General features: G+C 34.9%; 1 protein-coding gene across 4 annotated transcripts in view; it reads left to right on the plus strand.

Annotated features, from left to right (window-relative positions):
- The window catches only part of ATP8A2 (ATPase phospholipid transporting 8A2), a 769,397-nt gene that overhangs the window by 213,818 nt on the left and 535,315 nt on the right, over positions 1-20,264 (plus strand). For all 4 annotated transcript variants that reach the window (XM_051986556.1, XM_051986559.1, XM_051986558.1 and 1 more), the window contains exons 12-16: positions 2,420-2,547; positions 3,408-3,485; positions 6,370-6,458; positions 7,395-7,439; positions 8,174-8,249. In XM_051986556.1, coding sequence (XP_051842516.1) covers positions 2,420-2,547; positions 3,408-3,485; positions 6,370-6,458; positions 7,395-7,439; positions 8,174-8,249 — 416 coding nt within the window. The remainder of the gene's footprint in view (positions 1-2,419; positions 2,548-3,407; positions 3,486-6,369; positions 6,459-7,394; positions 7,440-8,173; positions 8,250-20,264) is intronic.

The raw sequence follows: 20,264 nt of genomic DNA on the forward strand, positions 1-20,264 counted from the left end.
TCCTCCAGTAAATTCTGGTGGGGTAGTTAGGTAGCACAGAGATTAGAACTGTGGAACTAGAAATGAGGGAATTTGAGTTCAAATCCAATCTTAGACATTTGTAAGCTATGTGAGCTAGACAAGTTATCCTCTGCCTTAGTTTCCTTGTGAGGTAAAAATGAGATATCTTTAAAATGTTTTTTCTAATCTTAGAGCACTAGATAAATGCTTAGTATTATTGTTGTTGCTATTATTATTACAATTATAATAGAAAGATTGGCCTTGTTAACTTTTAAGAGATCCATCATCAAGTTGGCTCTAAAATTGTGAGTTTTTCAAGCCTGGCAACTTGGAGAGAGGCCCACTGAAGTGCAGAGGCTTACATTAATGTGATTTTTTCCCGCTGACCTTTAAGCTAATGAGGTGACTCACTTAACATCTTGATTTTGGGTTTTCGTAAAGAAAACTGAGTTGCAGTGTCATTATTAAATCAATTATCTATGTTTCATATTTTGCTCACTTTAACCTCACACCAATTCTCCAGTATTCTCCCTCCATCCTTTCTTTGCTTGTCTGCTTACCTTACAGAACCAGTAATCCTGATCCAAGTATATAAAATGGATCATGTGTAGTACTGCCTGACATAGCAGAAAAGGTTGCTGGTGTTTGAAATCAGAAAAAGGAATGTGAGCCTTGGTAGTGTTCTTCACTAAGCATATGATTTTTTCCAAGCCTTTGTTTCCCTGCTTCCCTACTTGTATGTTGAGGACAGTACCTGCTCTGCTTACTTTACAGGATTGTACAGGATTGAGCAGTTTTGTGAAACTAATGGACCCATCTCAGAAAAGTGTTTTTAAATGCATAAAATTACATAGGATTATGTAGGAAATCAATTATATTAAAATATAATTAACAAATAAGAAAAGATTTTCTTAGATCCCAATTTAAGAAACATTGTTCTAAGGAGATAATGTAGTTTATAGTGCTATAAATCACCATCTATAAATGTAAAGTTCTCTTTTATTCTTTCATTTATTTTTGTATTTTTATGGGAGAGTGGGGACTTTTTTTTAGTTAGTTTCTTATATACACTTTTTTCCTCAATATTATTTTATTTTTTTACCAATATATGTAAAGATCTCTTTTATTTTTGATAGAATCATAGATCCAGAATGAAAAGGTGATAGTTCTTTTACATAGTCTATTTGGAATATTGCATTAAGCCTGAGAGTTGCAGTTTAGGAAAGATAAGATAAAATTGACAAAATATGTGGTCGGGATGTTAAGGAGACTCAAAACCATTTCTTATGGGAATTGAATAATGAAAATGGGAGTTACTAAATCTGGACAAAAGAAGATTTAGGCAAGTTACCATATTGGTCTTCAAGTAATTGAAGAATTATTATTTAGAAGAGGGATTAGGATTATGCTTAGGTTGTTTGAAAACAAGAGGGCTGAACAAGGATCAGTGGATGAAAGCCATGAAGAGATTACAGCATGATTCAAGGAAAAACTTCTCCAAAATTATAGTGACCCAACATGAAATGGGTTTTCTAGGAGATAAGAAATAACCTGTCCATAGAGGGCCTTAAATAGAGGCAAGTGGTTGTTTTTCAGAGCTGCGATAGAAAGGATGTGGGCTTACATTACTTCAACTGGATGGCCTCTCAGGTCTTTCCAGCTCTTGAGAATCTATGATTGGTCTGTATATCAAAATCTAGAATTGAATAGCAAATAAAAAGCTCATTTTGGAATCAGGATGACTTGGAAAGTCATATTAGTTGTTTTTTTTTTTTAAACTCCTATAATCCTACTTCAATGTTTTGAAATACATTTTTAGTGAGAGTGGGTTGCATTCTTATTATTTCAGAATGTTTTTGTCAATGAAGATTGTACTTCATACAAAAAATTTCAGATCTTTCAGTCTAGCTTTCAAATTTTTAACTTACTAAATAATTGGATAGGCTTAATTTTGCATTTTTTCATAAATATTTATTAATCATTATAACAAATGCAGAATGATATAGTGGATAAAGTAGTAGCCTTGGAATTAGGAAGGCCTGAGTTTAAATCCTGCCTCTAATGTTACTAGCTGTATGACCGTGGATGAGTTGCCCTATATCATATAATTCTATAAAATTATAGATGGTTTGTGAGTTGCCATTGAAGATGTTTTCTATGCTGACAAAATGAAATGTCCTTAATGTGTTGGTGCATAAAAGTTTGATAATTGTATGTTTTATGAAGGAGATGCAAGACTGACTCTTTAATATTAAAGTTAATGTTTTCATATTTTTTAAAATTAGAACTTGAGTTTTAATTTTTTCCTCCTAGCACAAAGTCCATGAATGATGCATTTAGATAATGTGACAGTATGTGAAACTATATAGAAACTTTAACTCAAACTATATGGTTTTCTCTTATTGGCTTTCTTTCACAGAGGGAATTTCCAACAATTTTGGATATAATTTGTTGACATTTATCATCTTGTATAACAATCTCATTCCAATTAGTCTTCTGGTCACTCTTGAAGTTGTAAAATTTATTCAGGCCCTTTTTATAAACTGGGTGAGTATTCAAAGCAGAAATGATTAAGATAAGTTTTTTCAGCTACAGGACAGTGTCAGCTTGACATTTTCACTTTCATATTAATCATTTTGGAAATAAACTGTAGCCACCTTAGCAAATAGTGTCTTGGATTGTAAGTTCTAAACAGTTTTGGTTTTTAGTCATTATGAAGTATGTATATTAACCATATATCATTTTATAGAGAGGTTCCTGTGTGTGTGTGTGTGAGAAAGAGAGAGAGAAATGCCAAAGCATTACTAAGAGACCTAGAAATCAGTATATATTGAAGAGGATAGTGTCTAGTGGAGTTCCAGAAGAGACTTAAATATTTGAAAAGATAATTTAAAAAACAAATTTAATTTCCATCTTTTTTTTTCTTTCTATTGCTTAAATTTCTCCCAGCATCCCTCTCAGAAAGCCATCACATATAACAAAAACATATTTTTAAAGAAAAAGGGGAATAAATGAAAAAATCCAGCAAACCTTATTCATATGTTAAAGAAATTTAATAATATATGCAATATTTGAAATCCAAAGACTTACCTTTGCAAAGGAGTGGGTAGATGCATTTCAGAAGGGAATTTTAAATAGAAATCATGGAATTGATTTAGAGCTTCAGGAATGTTTTCTCAGATGATTGCTTTGGTGATAATTTTACATACATACACACATAGGTGTGTGTATATGTGTGTGTGTGTGTGTGTGTGTGTGTGTGTGTGTGTGTGTGTGTGTGTGTATTCCTCCTCTGTGGCAGTCACCCCAGTGAGTCAGCTATGATGTGTAGGCTTTCTAAAAGAATTGTCAGCTTTTCCCTACTGTGGCACTTCTTGACTTGTTCCATGTCCTCCTATTTCTTTCAGGACCTGGATATGTATTATATGGAAAATGACACCCCTGCGATGGCCCGGACATCAAACCTGAATGAAGAGCTTGGACAGGTGAGAACTTTTCTTTTAGAATTACAGAAAGAGGATGGGGAGTAGGAAGGAGCATTTGAGGAAGACAAAAGGGAAAATTTAAGCAAAGGAGAAGAATCAAACTTAACTACAGGAGATGATTCCCCTCAAAGGCAGCAAAAGCTAGGATGTGGCCATCTGAAAAAAGGAAGAGATGGACTTTTAATCTGTCTAGCCATGTTAAAGCAAAGACCTTGCTCTGCTATCTTTGAGTTTGAGCATTGAGATGTGGTGAGGTTTTCTAATCTGCCTCTCTTATTGGAGATGCCCTGTGGAATGTCCATTTTCCCATTTATAAAATGGGAATGGTATAATGTTTGCTCTGCTCACTCCACAGAGTGGTCTCCTAAAGAAATCTCTTTATTAACCTTCAAATTGCTATATAAATTTGAGTAGCCTTTGCTGCCATCATTATTAATTGTTAACAAGCAGGAATTATTGGAAGCTACATCAGGACCATTCCCTATATCTGTCTCCTCATCTCTATCATATCATCTTTTTCTGTAATATTGTAATAGTCCAGATTATTGTCATCTCTTAATTTTTTTTGTGCATGGGTCTATTTTTACTCCATTCCCATTCTAGAATGTTCAGTTTTCCCCCATTGCTGATAAGATACAATGCAACCTCCTTGGCCTGATGTTTAAAATATTCTAGCTGCTTGCCAGATTCTGTTTCCAGCTGTACCTTATCCAAATCTTCACTGTCTCCACATTCAAGCCAAATCAGACTTAGCCCATCTTCTTCTGGCCCAGTGTATTTGTTCAGGCTGTCTCAATCTTTATGTCTGTGTTTGGTGAGAGTTCAATTCAAATTACTTTCTCCTTGAAATTTTTGCTTTCCCCTGCAGGAAGTTAAAAGTGATCTCTTATAGTACTTTTTCTTCTTCCTTTCTGACTCTGACATGTTCGTTATATGTTATATGTATATGTATGTGTGTGTGTGTGTCTGTGTGTGTGTGTATGTTTCTCCTCGTATCACTCCCTTCTCCCCTCCCCAAGTTACATCACCTGTAACAATATATTTTAAAGAGGAAAAAGAAAAGAAAAAGTCAACTGAATAGATTAATAAATGCTACAATGTACCTACATCCATAGATCTCCCACATTTTCAAAAGACTAGTTTGGGGGGCAGCGAGGTGGCACAGTAGATAGAGTACCAGCCCTGAAGTCAGGAGGACCTGAGTTCAAATGTGACCTTAGACACTTAACACTTCCTAGCTTTGTGACTCTGGGCAAGTCACTTAACTGCAATTGCCTCAGTTAAAAACAAACAAACAAAAAAAACCCCAAAAGACTAAGTTGGAGGTGTTTTCTCATGTATCTCTTAGAATTATGTTTATTCTTTGTAATTTTGCAATAATCACTTTTGGTTGCTTTGTAGTTCAGCATTTTAGGGTTAGATTTGGAAGGACTCAGTCTAATCATTTCATCTTAGAGGTGAATAAACTCATGGTGGGAAGGCTGAATAACTTGCTCAAAGTCACACAGATAGTAAGATCAAAGTGGAATTGGGATCAAACTCCTCTGACTGTGGAGCCAGTCAGGAAACCTGATAATTTTTACTTTTCCAGTATATTTCCAGAAACTGCCTACCACAATATTCTACACATTATAAGTCCTTAATACATGCTTAATAAATTGCTTGATTGTAATGTGTGAGAGAGTTCAAACGAGTGACACTATCAAAAAGCCTTCATTTAACAGCAACACTAAAGCAAAATCTGATTTTTTTCATCTTTGGAAATGTCACTTCTTTGTTTTCCCTCTCTAACTTGAGTGTGCTTACTGATGAACATAACTACATATTTTCATATCATTGGATCTTCAGATTAGATAGCCTTACAGTACATCTGGCCTATCTGAATGCTATTCCAAAATTATTAATCATCAAACACATTATACTGGCCTTCAGTATCCATAAGACAGAATGGGGTGCACAGGGGATAGAGTACTAGGCATGAATCAGGAAGACCTCAGTTCAAATTATCTTCAGACACTTAATTAGATATATGAACTTGGATAAATGACTCAATCTCTATTAGTCTCAGTTTCCTCATCTGTAAAATAAGAATCATAATAGTACCTACCAACCTGGGATTATAGTAAAAATCAAATGAAATAATATTTGCAGAGAGCTTACCACAGTGCCTGTAACATAAGTGTTATATAAATGCTAGCCATTATTATCACTATCGTTTCCTATGTGGGGGAAACATTCCCCAGCTTGGAAACTTTTGTAACATTGCCATTTTTCTCACCTTATTTAGTTAGACTGAACACTGATGAATGAGCATCTGATTTCCTTGTCCTATGCCCCAGACCAGGTTACAGGGTTTCTAAGTTTTTAGAATTGAGTATTGGAGGAGGATCCATGCTTGAAATGGCTATGGAAATGTTTATGTTTGACACATGATTGAAAAAAATGGAATTTTTTAGGGTTTTAAGAGTATCCATTCCATGTACAATTTTATTGCAGAACATTTTAGAGACTTGGGCTTGGGGATAAGGAAGTGGGACTTGGAGGAAGCTATAGAATCTGTACATTTGAAAATATAGAATGACATGTTTCCATTAAGTCATTTAGAAGCAAGGAAATGATGAATAGAGTTGTCTGCTAATCTTATGTTTTTGTAATAGTTTTAGAATTGATGTTCATTTTCTTGTTGGCACATTACTGTATGAATAAGTCTTACATTGGAGAAAGTTATGATTCTGTATAAAAGATTGAGAGCGTTTGACCTGTTTAGACTCCATGGCAGGTTACAGATTTTGAATTTAGATAGCCTTTGTTCTAGAAGAAATAGATTTTACTAATTATGAATTTTGAATAATAATGACCATTCTGCTATTCTCTTTCGTTATAGGTTAAATATCTATTTTCTGATAAAACAGGAACCCTTACATGCAATATTATGACCTTCAAGAAATGTAGCATTGCTGGAGTAACCTATGGGTTAGTATCATTTCTCTGTACCTCACTGCAAATTTCCATTGGGTTTACTTTGCTTCATTTTTAGTTGCTTTGACAGATACCTGGAAATTCTACTTTTTTTGTGAAAAAAGAAAAGTTATTCATGAAGTATATCTATCCTTGATATGGTAGTAACTTGGGGGATAGTGGATAAAGTAGACTAGAGTCAGAATGACCTGGAATCAGATGCTATTGCTCTTATTTTATATAGTGTATGGTTTTTGATTGGTTGTTTAGCTTCCCTGTTCTTGAGGCAACTCCCCAGGTCTTATCACTCTCATAGATAGGTTGTAATCAGGACTGCTGATAAGGGTTGCCTAAACTAACAAAATCACAGATCCTTTGCATAGTAGCATAGGAAGAAGCATACTTATTTATATGAAGAGATGTTCAACTAATACTTAATGGAATTTTAATAGAAACCATTGGTGACAGAAAACCCTAGTTTATTTAATATGTGTATATTATGTATACATGTATTGTGTGTGTGTGTGTGTGTGTGTGTGTGTGTGTGTGTGTGTGTGTAAGAGTTTGTCATGAGGAGCCTAAAGGATTTTGTAGGCTTCCTAGTGGCAGGAAAACCAGAGTTCAAATTCTACTTAGACACTTGCTAATTATGTGACCTTGGGCAAATCTTAACCCCTATCTGCCTCAGTTTTACTCATCTGTAAAATGGGGATAATAATAGTATTCACCTCCCAGGTTTGTTATGATTATCAAATGAGATAATCTTTGTAAAGCATTTTGCCAACTTCAAAGTGATATACGTGTGTATATGCTATTATTAGAATTATTACATATTTAATACAATAAACAGCAAATTTATAAATCATTTGTTGACTCAACCTTTGTTATAATATATTGTTGTGCTCACACTGTTCTATAATGAATGCATTTTTCTCCCACATTAATGGACAGCCATTTTCCAGAGCTGGAAAGAGAACGCTCCTCAGAAGACTTCAGGTGATTATCTGTTAGAACTAATGTAAAGTTACCATGCATGTGGCTTTATCTGTCTATCTATTTATTAATGGTGACTTGTTTGTACATATCATTTGCATGTCTATGGACATAATTTTAAGATTTATTTATATATTTTAAGAATACTGTATAATCATAATACTTTTTGAACTGTGGCTTAAATAATGGTGGAGGGAGGTATAAAAGAATGCCCGCTGTGGGCTGAGAAATATTGATGGCGTGATACTTTTTTCTTAGATTAAGATGGATACATTAAATGAAAAATAGGAGAATATTATTTCAGGTTTTGTTAGTACCTTCTTGCTTGCTTTTATTTCCTTTTTTAGCCTTTTCTTTCTCATAATCTCTATGATTTTTCTTTGTCCTGCTATTCATCTTTTGCCATAGCTGATTTGAATGCAAGCAATAACATTCTCCTTTTGCTCCTACAGACCCAAGTCTTTTTTCTTTAATATATGTTTATACAAGTTGTTTGAGGGCAGGTGTGCCCTGCCTTGTTAGCTCCTTGGGGGCTGTAATAATGTTTTGTATGGTTGTCTACACCCTTATAGTACCTAGTGGTACTTAAATTTTAGTTTTTTTGAGTAGCAAAAGGATGGACAGATGTTGCCTTCAGGTCCTTTCTAGGTATGAGCTCTGATGTAACATAAACATGCACATGCTAATAAGAATATATTTTTATCACATGAAATTTTTTTTTCTGTTCTTCCTTATAGTCAGTTGCCTCCTCCCACTAGTGATTCATGTATATTCGATGACCCAAGATTGTTACAGAACATTGAAAATGATCATGTAAGTTTTTGGTTTGATGCCAAGTTAATTGCTGATGCTGTACATCTCTAAAGCAATGTACTTTAAAAATTTTGTGAATTCTAAACATAGGGATGGGCTGGAATCTTGAAATTTTAAAATGTATCAGCACCTCAGGCAAGAGACATTATGTTAATATTATTCAGCTTGGAACATTGAATATGATAGTATGCCCTTGAATGTAAATGTTACACAGTGAAGTAATTGGTTTAGGGGTAGGAATATGTCAGTTATGTTCTATTTTTATCAGATAGAGATCCTGAAGAATTCTTATTTAAGAAGCATCTTAAAATAGGTTTTTTAAAAAAAAAATTGTTTAAGAAAAATGGGGTATAGAAAAGTAATATATTCAGTCAGTCAAGTAGCGTCTATTAAGTCCTTACTATATGCCAGGCATGGTGCTAAGTCCTGGGGATATAAAGATAATTTAAAAATTTTAAAGGCTTGCTAAAGTTATCTTTCAGATACATAAATCTGATCACATTCATTCTCCTCAAAAAAATTTAATGGTTTTCTGTTGCTTTGGGAATAAAATGCTTAACCCTTATGCTGGTATAAAAGGTCTTTCACATTCTAGTTGCACACTTATCTTTACAGTTATATTGTGATATTACTTCCTGAAAGTATGAAAATATTTATTAAGCATTTACTATATTCTAGGAATTGGGGGTTATTTGTAGACACAAAAACAATGTAAGTTCTAACCTCCAAAAGTTTATATTCTATTGAGAGGGCAGAGGAACATAGAGGCAGATAAGCAAATTAAAAGTTTATTCAGAATAAATACAGATTTTTTTTTGAAGAAGTGATAAAAAGAAAAACAGCAGAATCAAGAAAAGCTTTTTGTTGGAGATGATGATGTTTTATTTGAGGCTTAAATACTGCTTGGGGCTTCAAAAAGAAGTTGTTTGAAGGAGAGACTATTTTAATTTTGGAAGATGAACTCATGCAAAGGAAGAGACATGGAGATTTATGGAGAAAATTGCAAGCATTCCAATTTGGTTAGAATATAGAGTGCATGAGGATGAGAAACATGTAGTTAGTCTGGAAGAATGGGTTAGAGCCAACTTCTGAAAAATTCTAAATGTTAAAGGAATATTTTATTCTTGAGAAAATGGAACCACTGGGACTTCTTGCAGAGGATAGTAACGTGGTGCTTCAGAGATATTGGTGAGAAACATGGGATGAAGTGGACGGTGGCAGGATGCAGGAAAACCTTTTAAAAGGCTGTTGCAGTTGTCTAAGTCAACAGGACTGGCACAGCATTACCTTTGGGGAGGGGGCTAGGCAGGAATTATTAAGGGTCATTGCTTGTTAACAAGCTTGACTAAAAGAGTAGTGATGTCCTCAAGAGGAATGGTTAGGTGTAATTGAAAACACAATTTCATTTTTGACATGATGAGTTTGAGATGTTTGTGGGAAGACTAGGGAGATATCCAGCAGATTCTTAGAAATATGGTACTGAAGTTCAGGAGATATGTAATGTAGGAGAAGGTAAGCAGATTTAGGAGTCATTTATACAGAGATAATTGAATCAATGGAATCTGATGAGATTAATGAAAAGAGAGAATCATGAGTAAAATTAAACAAAAAGTGAACTAAGGCATGTTCTCTCTGAGCAAGATCATTATTTATTAGCAAAGTTTGAATTTGTTAATAAAGCAGATGAATGGCTGCATCAGTTTAGGCAAAGATTGTGAGGCACAGATCTCTTTTATAAGCATAAAATAAAGATCAGAATGGGATAGGTGAGGAAATAATACAATTGGTTATATGGTTGGCAGCATCACGAGGTCAAGGATTATGAATTGTAATAGCTGAGACATGGGAAACAGTGTGATACTTTGAAAATTGGGAATGAGAGGCTAGCAACCATTCCCTCCTTCCCGCTTATGACTAAGAAAGTTCATTGTTTGAGTCCACTTGCAAAGTTAGGGCTACAAGGCCAAACTTCTTGGGTTAGCAAATCAAACACTCTTGAAGGATACTCACGATGATGTAAAGATAACAGACCAGACTTTCTGGTGGCCACCAGGGATAGCAGATTTCCTTGAGACAAGAATATATTAGAGGTTAGCAGAATTGGATTTCTAAATTTTAATCATTACAGGACAGTTGAATTTCTAAACTAAATTCAAAGACAAAGAACCATAACTTAGTTACTGGATAAAATTAAGTAATTTTACATAGGATCAAAAAAATGTACATGTAGAGGGCCGCAGATAGTGGGGGAATTCTGAGAGAGGTATGAGACCCTTTAGCCCAGAGGAAACCTGCTAAAAATATCTGATTTGGCTTCTCACTTCCCTTTGGAATTTTTCACCTCCCTTCCTGAGAAGTCAGAGAAGTCACTTCCACTGAGAAGTGGAATACAGAAGTGTATTCCACTTGAAGCAAGGATACTTACAGCAAGGTGTTTACTCAGTGTGATTGATGAGATAATGGTTCTCTAGTTCACACATACTCAGTATGATATAATGATGTAATCACTCTAGTTGGCATATATTTAGTGTGGTAATGATGTAATCATACTGAGGTATTTAAGGACTGAAAGGACTGGAGACTTGGAGATCTCATACTCGCACACTCAGACTTAGACACAGACGCTGAGGAGATACAGAAGATGGAGACAGAAACAGAGATCGTCCCGGTGTCTCTCCTGCCTTCATTACTCCTCCACCTAAGACCAAGGCTTGTCCAGAGATCCTCTAGAGGGCTAGTCTGGACATTACATGTACAGAAACAGTCTACTTGTTAAAATTGGAAGAATATGGATTATGAACCTACTAAGGAGCATGAGGAGGAGTGGTGAGACATAAAGGAGAGCCAGAAAAGTCCTCTTGGAAAATTGAGGGAAGAATATTCAGGAGAAAAAAGAGAATAGATCAATACTATCAAATATTGCAGAGAGAATAAGGTCAAAATACGAATGTGACTTAGACTTAAAAGATGATACCATAAGCAAATTATGGGAGAATGGAATAGCGTAAGATCTTTGGAAAAGGAAATAGACAGAGATAGAGAGACACAGAGAGAGACAGACCGACAGAGACAGAGAGATAGAAACAGACAGACATAGACACACACAGAAAATGAACACAAGTGCCTTATAGAATAAAAAATGGATAATCTTAGTTACATTAAAATAAAAAAAAATTGCACAAACAAAAAACCAATACAGCTAAGATTAGAAAGAAAGCAGAAACTATGGGGAAATCTTCTCCCCTTCCCCTGTTTTTCTGATAAAGGCCTCATTTCTTGAATAGATAGGGAACTGAGCCAAATTTATAAAAATAAGCCATTCCTTAATTGATGAATGCTCAAAGAATATGATCAGGCAGTTCTCACAAGAAGAAATCAAAGCTATGCATCATCATATGAAAATACACTCTATTAAGCTGAATCAGAAAAGCCTGAAAAGACTTATATCAACTCATGCTGAGTGAAGTTAGGAGAATTAGGAGAACATTAGGAGAATTTTCAGTAATTATGTGATTATGTTATCAATAATGATAGATTTAGCTCTTCTCAGCAATGCAGTGATCTAAGACAATTCCCATAGATTTGAGATAGATAATGCCATCTGCATTCAGAGAGAGAACTATGGAGATTAAGATTGAAACACATTATTTTCACTTCTTTTGCTGTTTGCTTTTTTTCTCATAGTTTAATCTTGTTTTGATTTTTCTTTCACAATATAAATAAGATGGAAATGTTTATACCTATATAACTATATATAACCTGTATTAGATTGCTTTCTTAGGGAGAAGGGTGAAAGGGAGAAAAAATTTTGCAACTCAAAATTGGAAAGAATAAAATACAATTGGCATTTAAAAGAATAAATAAATACTCTATAAGAATAACTCTAGAGTATATATATAATGCATATATGACATGTGCCTTCATGTCACAAAAGATATATAGATATGTAATTGGGCACATATCAATAAAAAGAAATCAACTGCTTAAAAAAAGAAAATATGCTCTAAATTACTACTGATTAGAGAAATGAAAATTAAAGCAACTCTGAAATATCATCTATTAACTAACATGATAGAAAAGGGAAATGATAAATGCTTGAGGGGATGTAGAACAATTGGGATAATAATGCCCAGTTGATGGAGTTATGAACTTTTCTAAGCATTCTAGAGAATAATTTGGAACTATGCTCAAAGGGTTATACAATAGTGTACACCTTGTGATTCAGCGATACTTCTATAAATTTGAATTCCAGAAAGATCAAATAAAAGAGGAAAGTCTACACAGTGACAGCAATATACTAAGAATGATCAGCTGTGAAAGACTCAGCTACTCTGATAAAGACAATGATTCTAAGTTAATTCCAAAGACCTCTTGATGAAAAAAAAGTGGTATCCACTCTCCAGAGAGAGAACTGATAATCTCTGAATAGAATCGAAGCATACTTTTAAACAATTCTTTATTTTACATGTTTATTTTCTTTTACAACATGGCCAACATAGAAATAGGTTTTACATGACCTCACATGTAAAAGTGAAATCAAATGGTTCTCTTTTCAAGGGGCAAGGAAGAATATAGGGAGAGCTAGAATTTGGAACTCAAAACTTTTAAAAATGATTGTTAAAAAATATATTTTACATGTAATTTGGAAATAATTAAATAAAACAATTTTTAAAAAGATTTGAAGTTGAGAGATGGAGTATCTTGCCAGTTTGGGGAAGATAACCTGAGGACAAGAGAGGTTGATTGTAGGAGTACTACTTCCATGGAAGACCTGAAAGACAACTTGGTCCGATAGAAAGAGTACTACACGGCAGGTTTTCAAACATTGGTTCTGGGTGGCTTTCATCAACAGTGAGATGATTCAGGCCAGGTCCAATGATCTTGTGATGAAGAGAGCCATCTGCAATCAGAGAGAGAATTGTGGGAATTGAAGAGCATTTTCACTCTTTTTGTTGTTGTTCACTTGCATTTTGTTTTCTTATTCATTTACTTTATTTTTTTTTAATCTTATTTTTCTTGTGCAGCAAGAGAATTGTATAAGTATGTTTATACATATTGGATTTAACATATTTTAACATGTCTAACAAAAAAAAAAGAAAAAAACAAAACAAATATCGGTTCTGCTTCCTTCTTATGATCTCTGTGACTTGATAAGTGACTTTGGTTTTTTGGCCTTTAGTTTCATTCTTGGTAAGATGACTGGATGATGAGGGAAAACTATCACCAATATTCTAAAATATGTGATACCTGATTCTACAAATCAGTCTAGGATTGCATAAGTTAATTAAACAATTTTCTTTTACTTATATGTAATACAAGAGAGAAACATTTCACAGTTCATTTTTAAAATTCATGTCTTTTCACTTTACAGTGTAAAGACTAGATTCAGAGTCAAAGAACCTTAGTTAGAACCATGTGCCTTCTGTTTATTATCTGTGTGATCTCTCTGAATCTGTTTCCTTATCCATAAAATGAGGGAGTTGGAGTCCATGACTCCTAAGGTGCTTTTAGCTCTCTGTGCTGATATGCTTTTATGACAATATTTCTTACCAAAGAGTCATGAGATTCTGAAGAGGATCATTACAGCAGCCCACCAAGGGAGAAATTTCTTGGGTTATAGCTATGTACTCAAGACAAAAGTTTTATCTCTGAAATTTTTATATCCTGATATGAATGTACTGTGCTAAGACTTAACATATTTTTAAAAATTCCTTAAAAATTAAAATAATACCTAGTGTCATTGTATCAATGGAATCTTTCTCAAGACAACTTAGATGTTTTTCTTGGGTGCTCTTCCTGGGCATTCTAAGAAAATAAATTTTTTCCTTTTCCTCTCCCTTTCCCAGAATAGTAAGAAGGGAGAATATAATTTCACTTCCAAAGTATGTACCAGAATTTGCTTCTGTTTAGCTTATATAAGCTAGGGGAAAAAAGAAGAAAAGGCAGTTTCTACACTTATTTTTGGGTGGTATAAATACTCATTGATGCTCATTTCATTGAGTCTAGAATGTTACATTTATTTATAATCAAGAAATGTTTAGAGCTGGGAAAGACTTAAGATAGCATATATAATTCATCTTTTCCCTAGCCCAATTTACAGATTCAGATACTGTGGACTGAGGCCCAGAAGAGTCAAGCAGTTCATTACAAAGTTTAGACTAGAAATGGGGAAAAGAGGAGCGGTATTTTCAGATTTTCCATTTAGTATTTTTCTATCATTTATAACCTAGGGTCTTTATTTTTGCATAGGGTTTTTAAAACCACAGGTATAAATGAAGTCAGCTTTTGATCCTTTAGGGGCAGGGATAGATGAAGTTAAGATAAAGAGTTTTGCCCTATGTGTGCCACAATGAGGAAGCTTTAAAAAAATAAGTCTAGGTGAAAAGGAACAAGTCGAGGGACTTTGAGACAAGGTGCTCCTGGGATGCGAGTAGTTTGTACCCTGATGTCTCCCAAATATGAGAGCAGGGCTTGTGGCAGGGAAGGTCACAATAAAACCAGCTGGGACCTCCTTAAGAAACAGAGAGTTCAGTAGGAACCAGCAATGAAGTGCTCTTGGAATGAGCTGCCAAGAAAAAATTGTGTGTTGCCTAGGCTGCTGTGTCTGGGGACACTAGAGGGAAAGCACCCAGCATTGCTGAGGGATGGCTAGCATGCAGTATCTTCTTAAGAAAATGGCAGGCATGAGGTACTCAGGTATGAGAAAGAAACAGGTGGGTTCTCATTGTTTCCAACAGTGGGTCACAGTCAATTGTCACACACCTGGCTGAGGTATGTAGAGAAGATAAGATCTCCTGGTGTCTGATTTTTTCTAAAATGAAGTGTCAAATATGTCTGTTCACCTGTATTAAAGATATACAAAGCCTTTCCAAAAAGTTCTGTTTATGGTGAAGTTCATTTTATTTGTATTTGTAGATGAAATTGTACTAATTAATTACATTGTGATCCAGAACACTACAAAGCATCCTTAGAGAAATCTATGCAAAACAGATTGGTCTAAATAAGTGGTGTTAAATTAAAGTAGAAAGGAGGGGAACTAAACTGTATATAAGATCCCTGCAGGTATATATTGACTTACAAAACTATCTATTAATATTATCTTTGTTTTGTTGTATTTTTATTTTGTTTAAAATATTTCCTAATTATATTTTAATCTGGTTCTGGATACACTTAGGAGTCACTTTGGCCCATAGGTTTGATACCTTAGGTTTAAACATTCACATTGGAAAGTCAAGATTAATGAGAAACACCATTACCCAGTAATTTCAATGTTTCATTGCCTTAGGTAACTCACTAAGAGTCTAAGTTGTAAAGTTGACTGATTTGTTTTGGTAGAAGGGATTTCTTCAAGAAAAGTTTCATGTACCAATACAATCAGAATTCAGATCCAAAGATCCCACCCCAAAAAAAAATTTTTATAAGCATTTACATACCTATACACAATCTTGGGCTCTAAAGAGGCCCTAAAATTGAGAAGAAAGTAGACTGAATTACATTTGGAAAATTGTTCATTGTATTCAATAATATCAAATTCCTTGATTCCTCAGAAGCCCATATCAGTATCAAATGATTTTAAAGGAAGTGATCATAAAGTCCTTGAGGGCAAGGACTCTATTTTATTTCTCTATTGGCTGTCCTCTTGAAGCATCATAAATCCTCAGTGGAAGATTCATGAAAAGACATGAGCAAGAATCCCAAGCAAAAGACCTTTCAGTGGTCAGATTCTGTAAATTAGAGAACCTTCATTCCATTAAGGTATTAGTAGAAATTATTTTAGGGTAAAGGATTACCCAATCATGGACAAAATTTAAAATATTTAAACTTAAGAAAAGCTATTCTCTCCCAATGAAATATTTCCCATCTGCTGAAGGGTCATCGTCATGGGTCTCTTTAAGCTCATATTTAAATTTTTAAATGTGGACTGCTGGCTAAGGCTGTGTCTGGCTTTCAGTCACTCCATAGAAAGTGTCCATGGAAAATAACTCCCTTGTCCTTTGATAACATTCCTAAGCAGTGACTTTCTATATGTGGATGAAACAAAGAGCAGAACTTGTATTTGTAAAGTTACTGTTTCTTTTGTGGTCCCTAGAGAACTGTCAAGCCAGAAACCTTCTGAAAAGATCATGTATTCACACTACATTTTCACCCTTATATTATTTGTCAAAGCCTGTTTTATAGAAATCATTTGACTTTACAAGAAAACTCCAGACGCTTGCATTTCTCTGGTCATTATGGAAGCTATCAAATAAATTGAAAATGACTCATTGGGTAAACAGGCTCATATAGCAGATGAAAACTCACATCTTCCCAGAGGATTCTTAGTTGTTAACAGGAAATGTCTATCTACTAAAAGATTTTCAGACTCCAAAGAAGCCATGTAAGACTCTGCACTGTGCCCACCTAGAATTAAATAGGTTTTGACCTTTTTGAATTGCTATGGCTTAAATTTAGGCAATTTTTCAATTCTTCTGAGTGAATTTTTTGGACATTTATTAAATGGGAAGGTTAATATGTTTACATATATATCATATGGTGCCCCTGTGTAATTTTCAAAGAGTGTTTTTTTTTTTTTTTTTTTTCATTTTTTAACAGTAGTAGTATCCAGTCTTAAATTGTTAAGGGACCAGTGTCCCTCCTGGGAAATTGAGAGGAAGAGGAGGAGAAAAGGGCATCTTAACCCCAAGTACAATCAAATGTTAAAATCTTCTGATTTTGTGGGAAAAGCATGGGATTTGGCATTAAAGGAAATGGGCGTGAGTCCTGGTTCTACCATTTATTACTTGGTAATATTGGAAAATGTACTTTCATTCCCCGAATCTCAGTTCCTTCATTTCTAAAATGTGGATGAAAGATTAGCTCTTCAAGGTTTTCTCCACTTCTATATCTATTATGTTTTTATTCTGGGTTCAAGTATTGGCTTTATTGGTAACTTCCTTGGTGACCTTGAGCAACTAGTTTGCCCTTGTCTATAAAAAGCAGTGATCACTGAAATCCCTTTTGTTCCTAAATAATAATCCAGTAAAGCTATTTTATCTACATCACATATAAATGCAAGGACATTCCTTTTTTGATACTTGAATAGATTTGTGATCTCATTGATGTGGCAGAGTTCATATAGTTCACTCATGAATTTCAGTTCTTTGTGACATTTATCCACACAATCCCATAAGTCACTTAGACAATTTACCTACATGCCAAGAGTTTTGCTCTGGCTACCTTGACAACATTGCTTGAGTAATGCTGCCCATGTGTTGTTTTTTGTCTTGTGACGTGACCAGCTTACTTGTTTTTAGGAATGCATCCCATTATAGTGTTTCCCAGGACTGGATGTCTTTTATTTTTTCCTCTTGGTGTACTTACATGTGATCCAGAAGTAAGCACGCCTTCTCACTGTGTCCTGCTTCTTAGTCCTGTTGGCTTTGAGAGGAAGAGAAAAGGAAGGAAGGAAGGAAACAAGTGTTTATTACATCCCCACTGTATGCCAGTTGCTGTACTAAGTACTTTACAAATATCATCTCACTTGATTCTTTTAAGAAATCAGGGAAGTAGAAGTTATATTATTATTCCCCCTTTAGAGTTGAGCAGACTGAGGCAGATAAAAATTACTAATGGTCTGAAGTCAGATTTGAACTTGGACCTTCTAGACCCAGTATTCTGTGAACTCTGCAGCCTTGTCATTGACTTCCCAGTCATTGGTTAGCCTGGTTTCCATCTACCTCTCCAGCTTTGCTGTGGGTTAGACTTTTCTATTCTGAGAGCCAACCACGTTGATCTCCACATGTAGCATGTGGTCTCTCATCATTGAGCTTTGCTTGTGGCTCTCATCCATGCCTGGAATGCATTGCTTTGTACCTTTCACTTCCTAGAAGCCAACTTTTCCTGCAGCACTCTGCTTAAGCTGTACCTTCATGTGAAGCTGTCCTGACTCCTCTCCCAGATGCTAGGGGTCAACTTTTATCAAGAATTATATCGCATGTGTTTTATGTATAGCTTAGTTTAGTGAAGTCACTTAGTGAATGCTTAAAAAACCCAATTTGTTGCTTTCTGAATTATTTATGTATGTGTTGTCTACCCCAATAAAATGAAGCTTTCTGAGGGCAAGGACTATTTAAGTTTTGTCTTTATATTCCTAGAACCTGAAATATAGTAGATGCTAAATCAATGCTTGTTGATTGATTAGATCCCTGTGTATGCTTTGGCCAAGCCTCCCTCCTCCCAGTCTTTATCCATACAACTTTGATGTAGAGTAAAGCCTCCTAATTTTTTTTCCAGACATTGACCATTTATCATCTTCTCCCTGTGTTCATTAAGGTAGTGGGTGTTTTGTGTTAGAAGAATAAAAACAGACATATGACAGCTTGGAGAGAGAATGGCAGTGATAAGCAAGGTCTGGTGTTCTATGATCTGTAGTTGAATAACTGTCAAGTAATCTATCAAACTGAAAAGAACAGCAACAAATTCAGCTGAAGGCTCTCTTGATCTCCCTTTGAAAGGCTGAAGACAGAATATGAAATGTAGGAGACTTAAGTAGTTATCCAAGAATGGTTGTATTGCCCCAGTTTGAAGGCCAATGTACAAGTGGCAAGATGATATCAGAATCTAACTCTGAAGTCTTCCAGGAGCAGATGCTGAAATATGAATCTCATGTACTATATATGTGTGTGCATGGAAATCAAACCTTTTTTCTATCAGCATCTAAAGCAGGAAGGAAAAATATGGAAGGTGGAGGCAGCATCCTGGCAAAAATCTAATTGTCCAACACTTTTGCCAGCCAAAATAGATTTTTTATAGATTTTGGTTTCCTTCACTGTGGCTTTCCTTTCAAATTTGCTGAATCTCTCCTCAATTCTCTAACAGCAGTGTGTTTTTGATGTGCAGCATACATTAAAACAATTGTTTCAGATTTTTCTTTGAAGGTGAAGGTGAGAACAAGAACAGTCGCACCCTTGGGGCAGCTTCAAGGTATTGATAGCTGGTTCATAATTTAAGGATCTTTAGAATTGAGGAGATGGGTTTGCTTACAACCTACACCTGTATATATGATAGCTTTTATAGATTTATAAGTATCTTATAATCTCCTATATGTTATTACAACTTACTTGTTGGTGGTTCAGTGGATAGAGCGCTGGGCCTGGAGTCAGGGAGGCCTAAGTTCAATTATGGCTTTACTAGATATAGGATATTGGGCAAATGACTTTACTACTATTTGCCTCAGTTTCCTCAATTGTAAAAGTGGGACTAATAATAATAATAATAATAGCACTTGCCTCCTAGGGTTGTTGTATGGATCAGATGAGATAATATATTTAAAAAAGAACTGCTTAGCACAGTTTTTGACATATAGTAGGCATTATTTAATGTTATATAAATAAAAATATTCTTATCCCTCTCTCTGCCACCAGACGCTCTCTTTGAATTTCTTACATAGAATCTCTTACTTCAGTGAAATCTTATGTGGTGAAATTATGATTTGGAAAGTAGAATTTAATTTTTGCCCAGAAATACAATTAATCAATTACTGCCTGACATAGTTATGCACTTTGGTGAGGAAGAGGGTATAAGAAGAATTTGAGCAAGAGTTATTAATGTTTGTCAAAATGTTGGGTTTTGATACAAACCTGTTCACTAAGCAAAGCATGTGAGAGCTAGAAAGAACCTTAGTTTAGTCCTTACAGACAAAACGGAAGCTCTGAGAGTTTAAATAATTATCCTGGAATCACACAGATAGTAAGTGGTCAGTAGAATTCAGACCCAGGTTTTGAGCCCAAATCCAGAGTTCTTTCCATTATGCCAGACTGCTCTCTTGTCATGATGTTGTTTCTGGTGAGTTCTCATCATAGGTCTTAAAAGAATTATCCACTTTTATTACATTTACAAATTTTAGTTGCCTCCTTCCTTTTTCTTTCTTTCCCTGAATATTACTATGGTGGTTAGGCACCTTGTTAAGCCCTGGGGACATAAAGAAGGGCAAAAATATGGTCTCTATCCTCAAGGGGGTTATGGTCTAATGGAGAA

This window comes from Antechinus flavipes, chromosome 3 (genome assembly GCF_016432865.1).
Source record: "Antechinus flavipes isolate AdamAnt ecotype Samford, QLD, Australia chromosome 3, AdamAnt_v2, whole genome shotgun sequence".
Taxonomy (NCBI): Eukaryota; Metazoa; Chordata; class Mammalia; order Dasyuromorphia; family Dasyuridae; genus Antechinus; species Antechinus flavipes.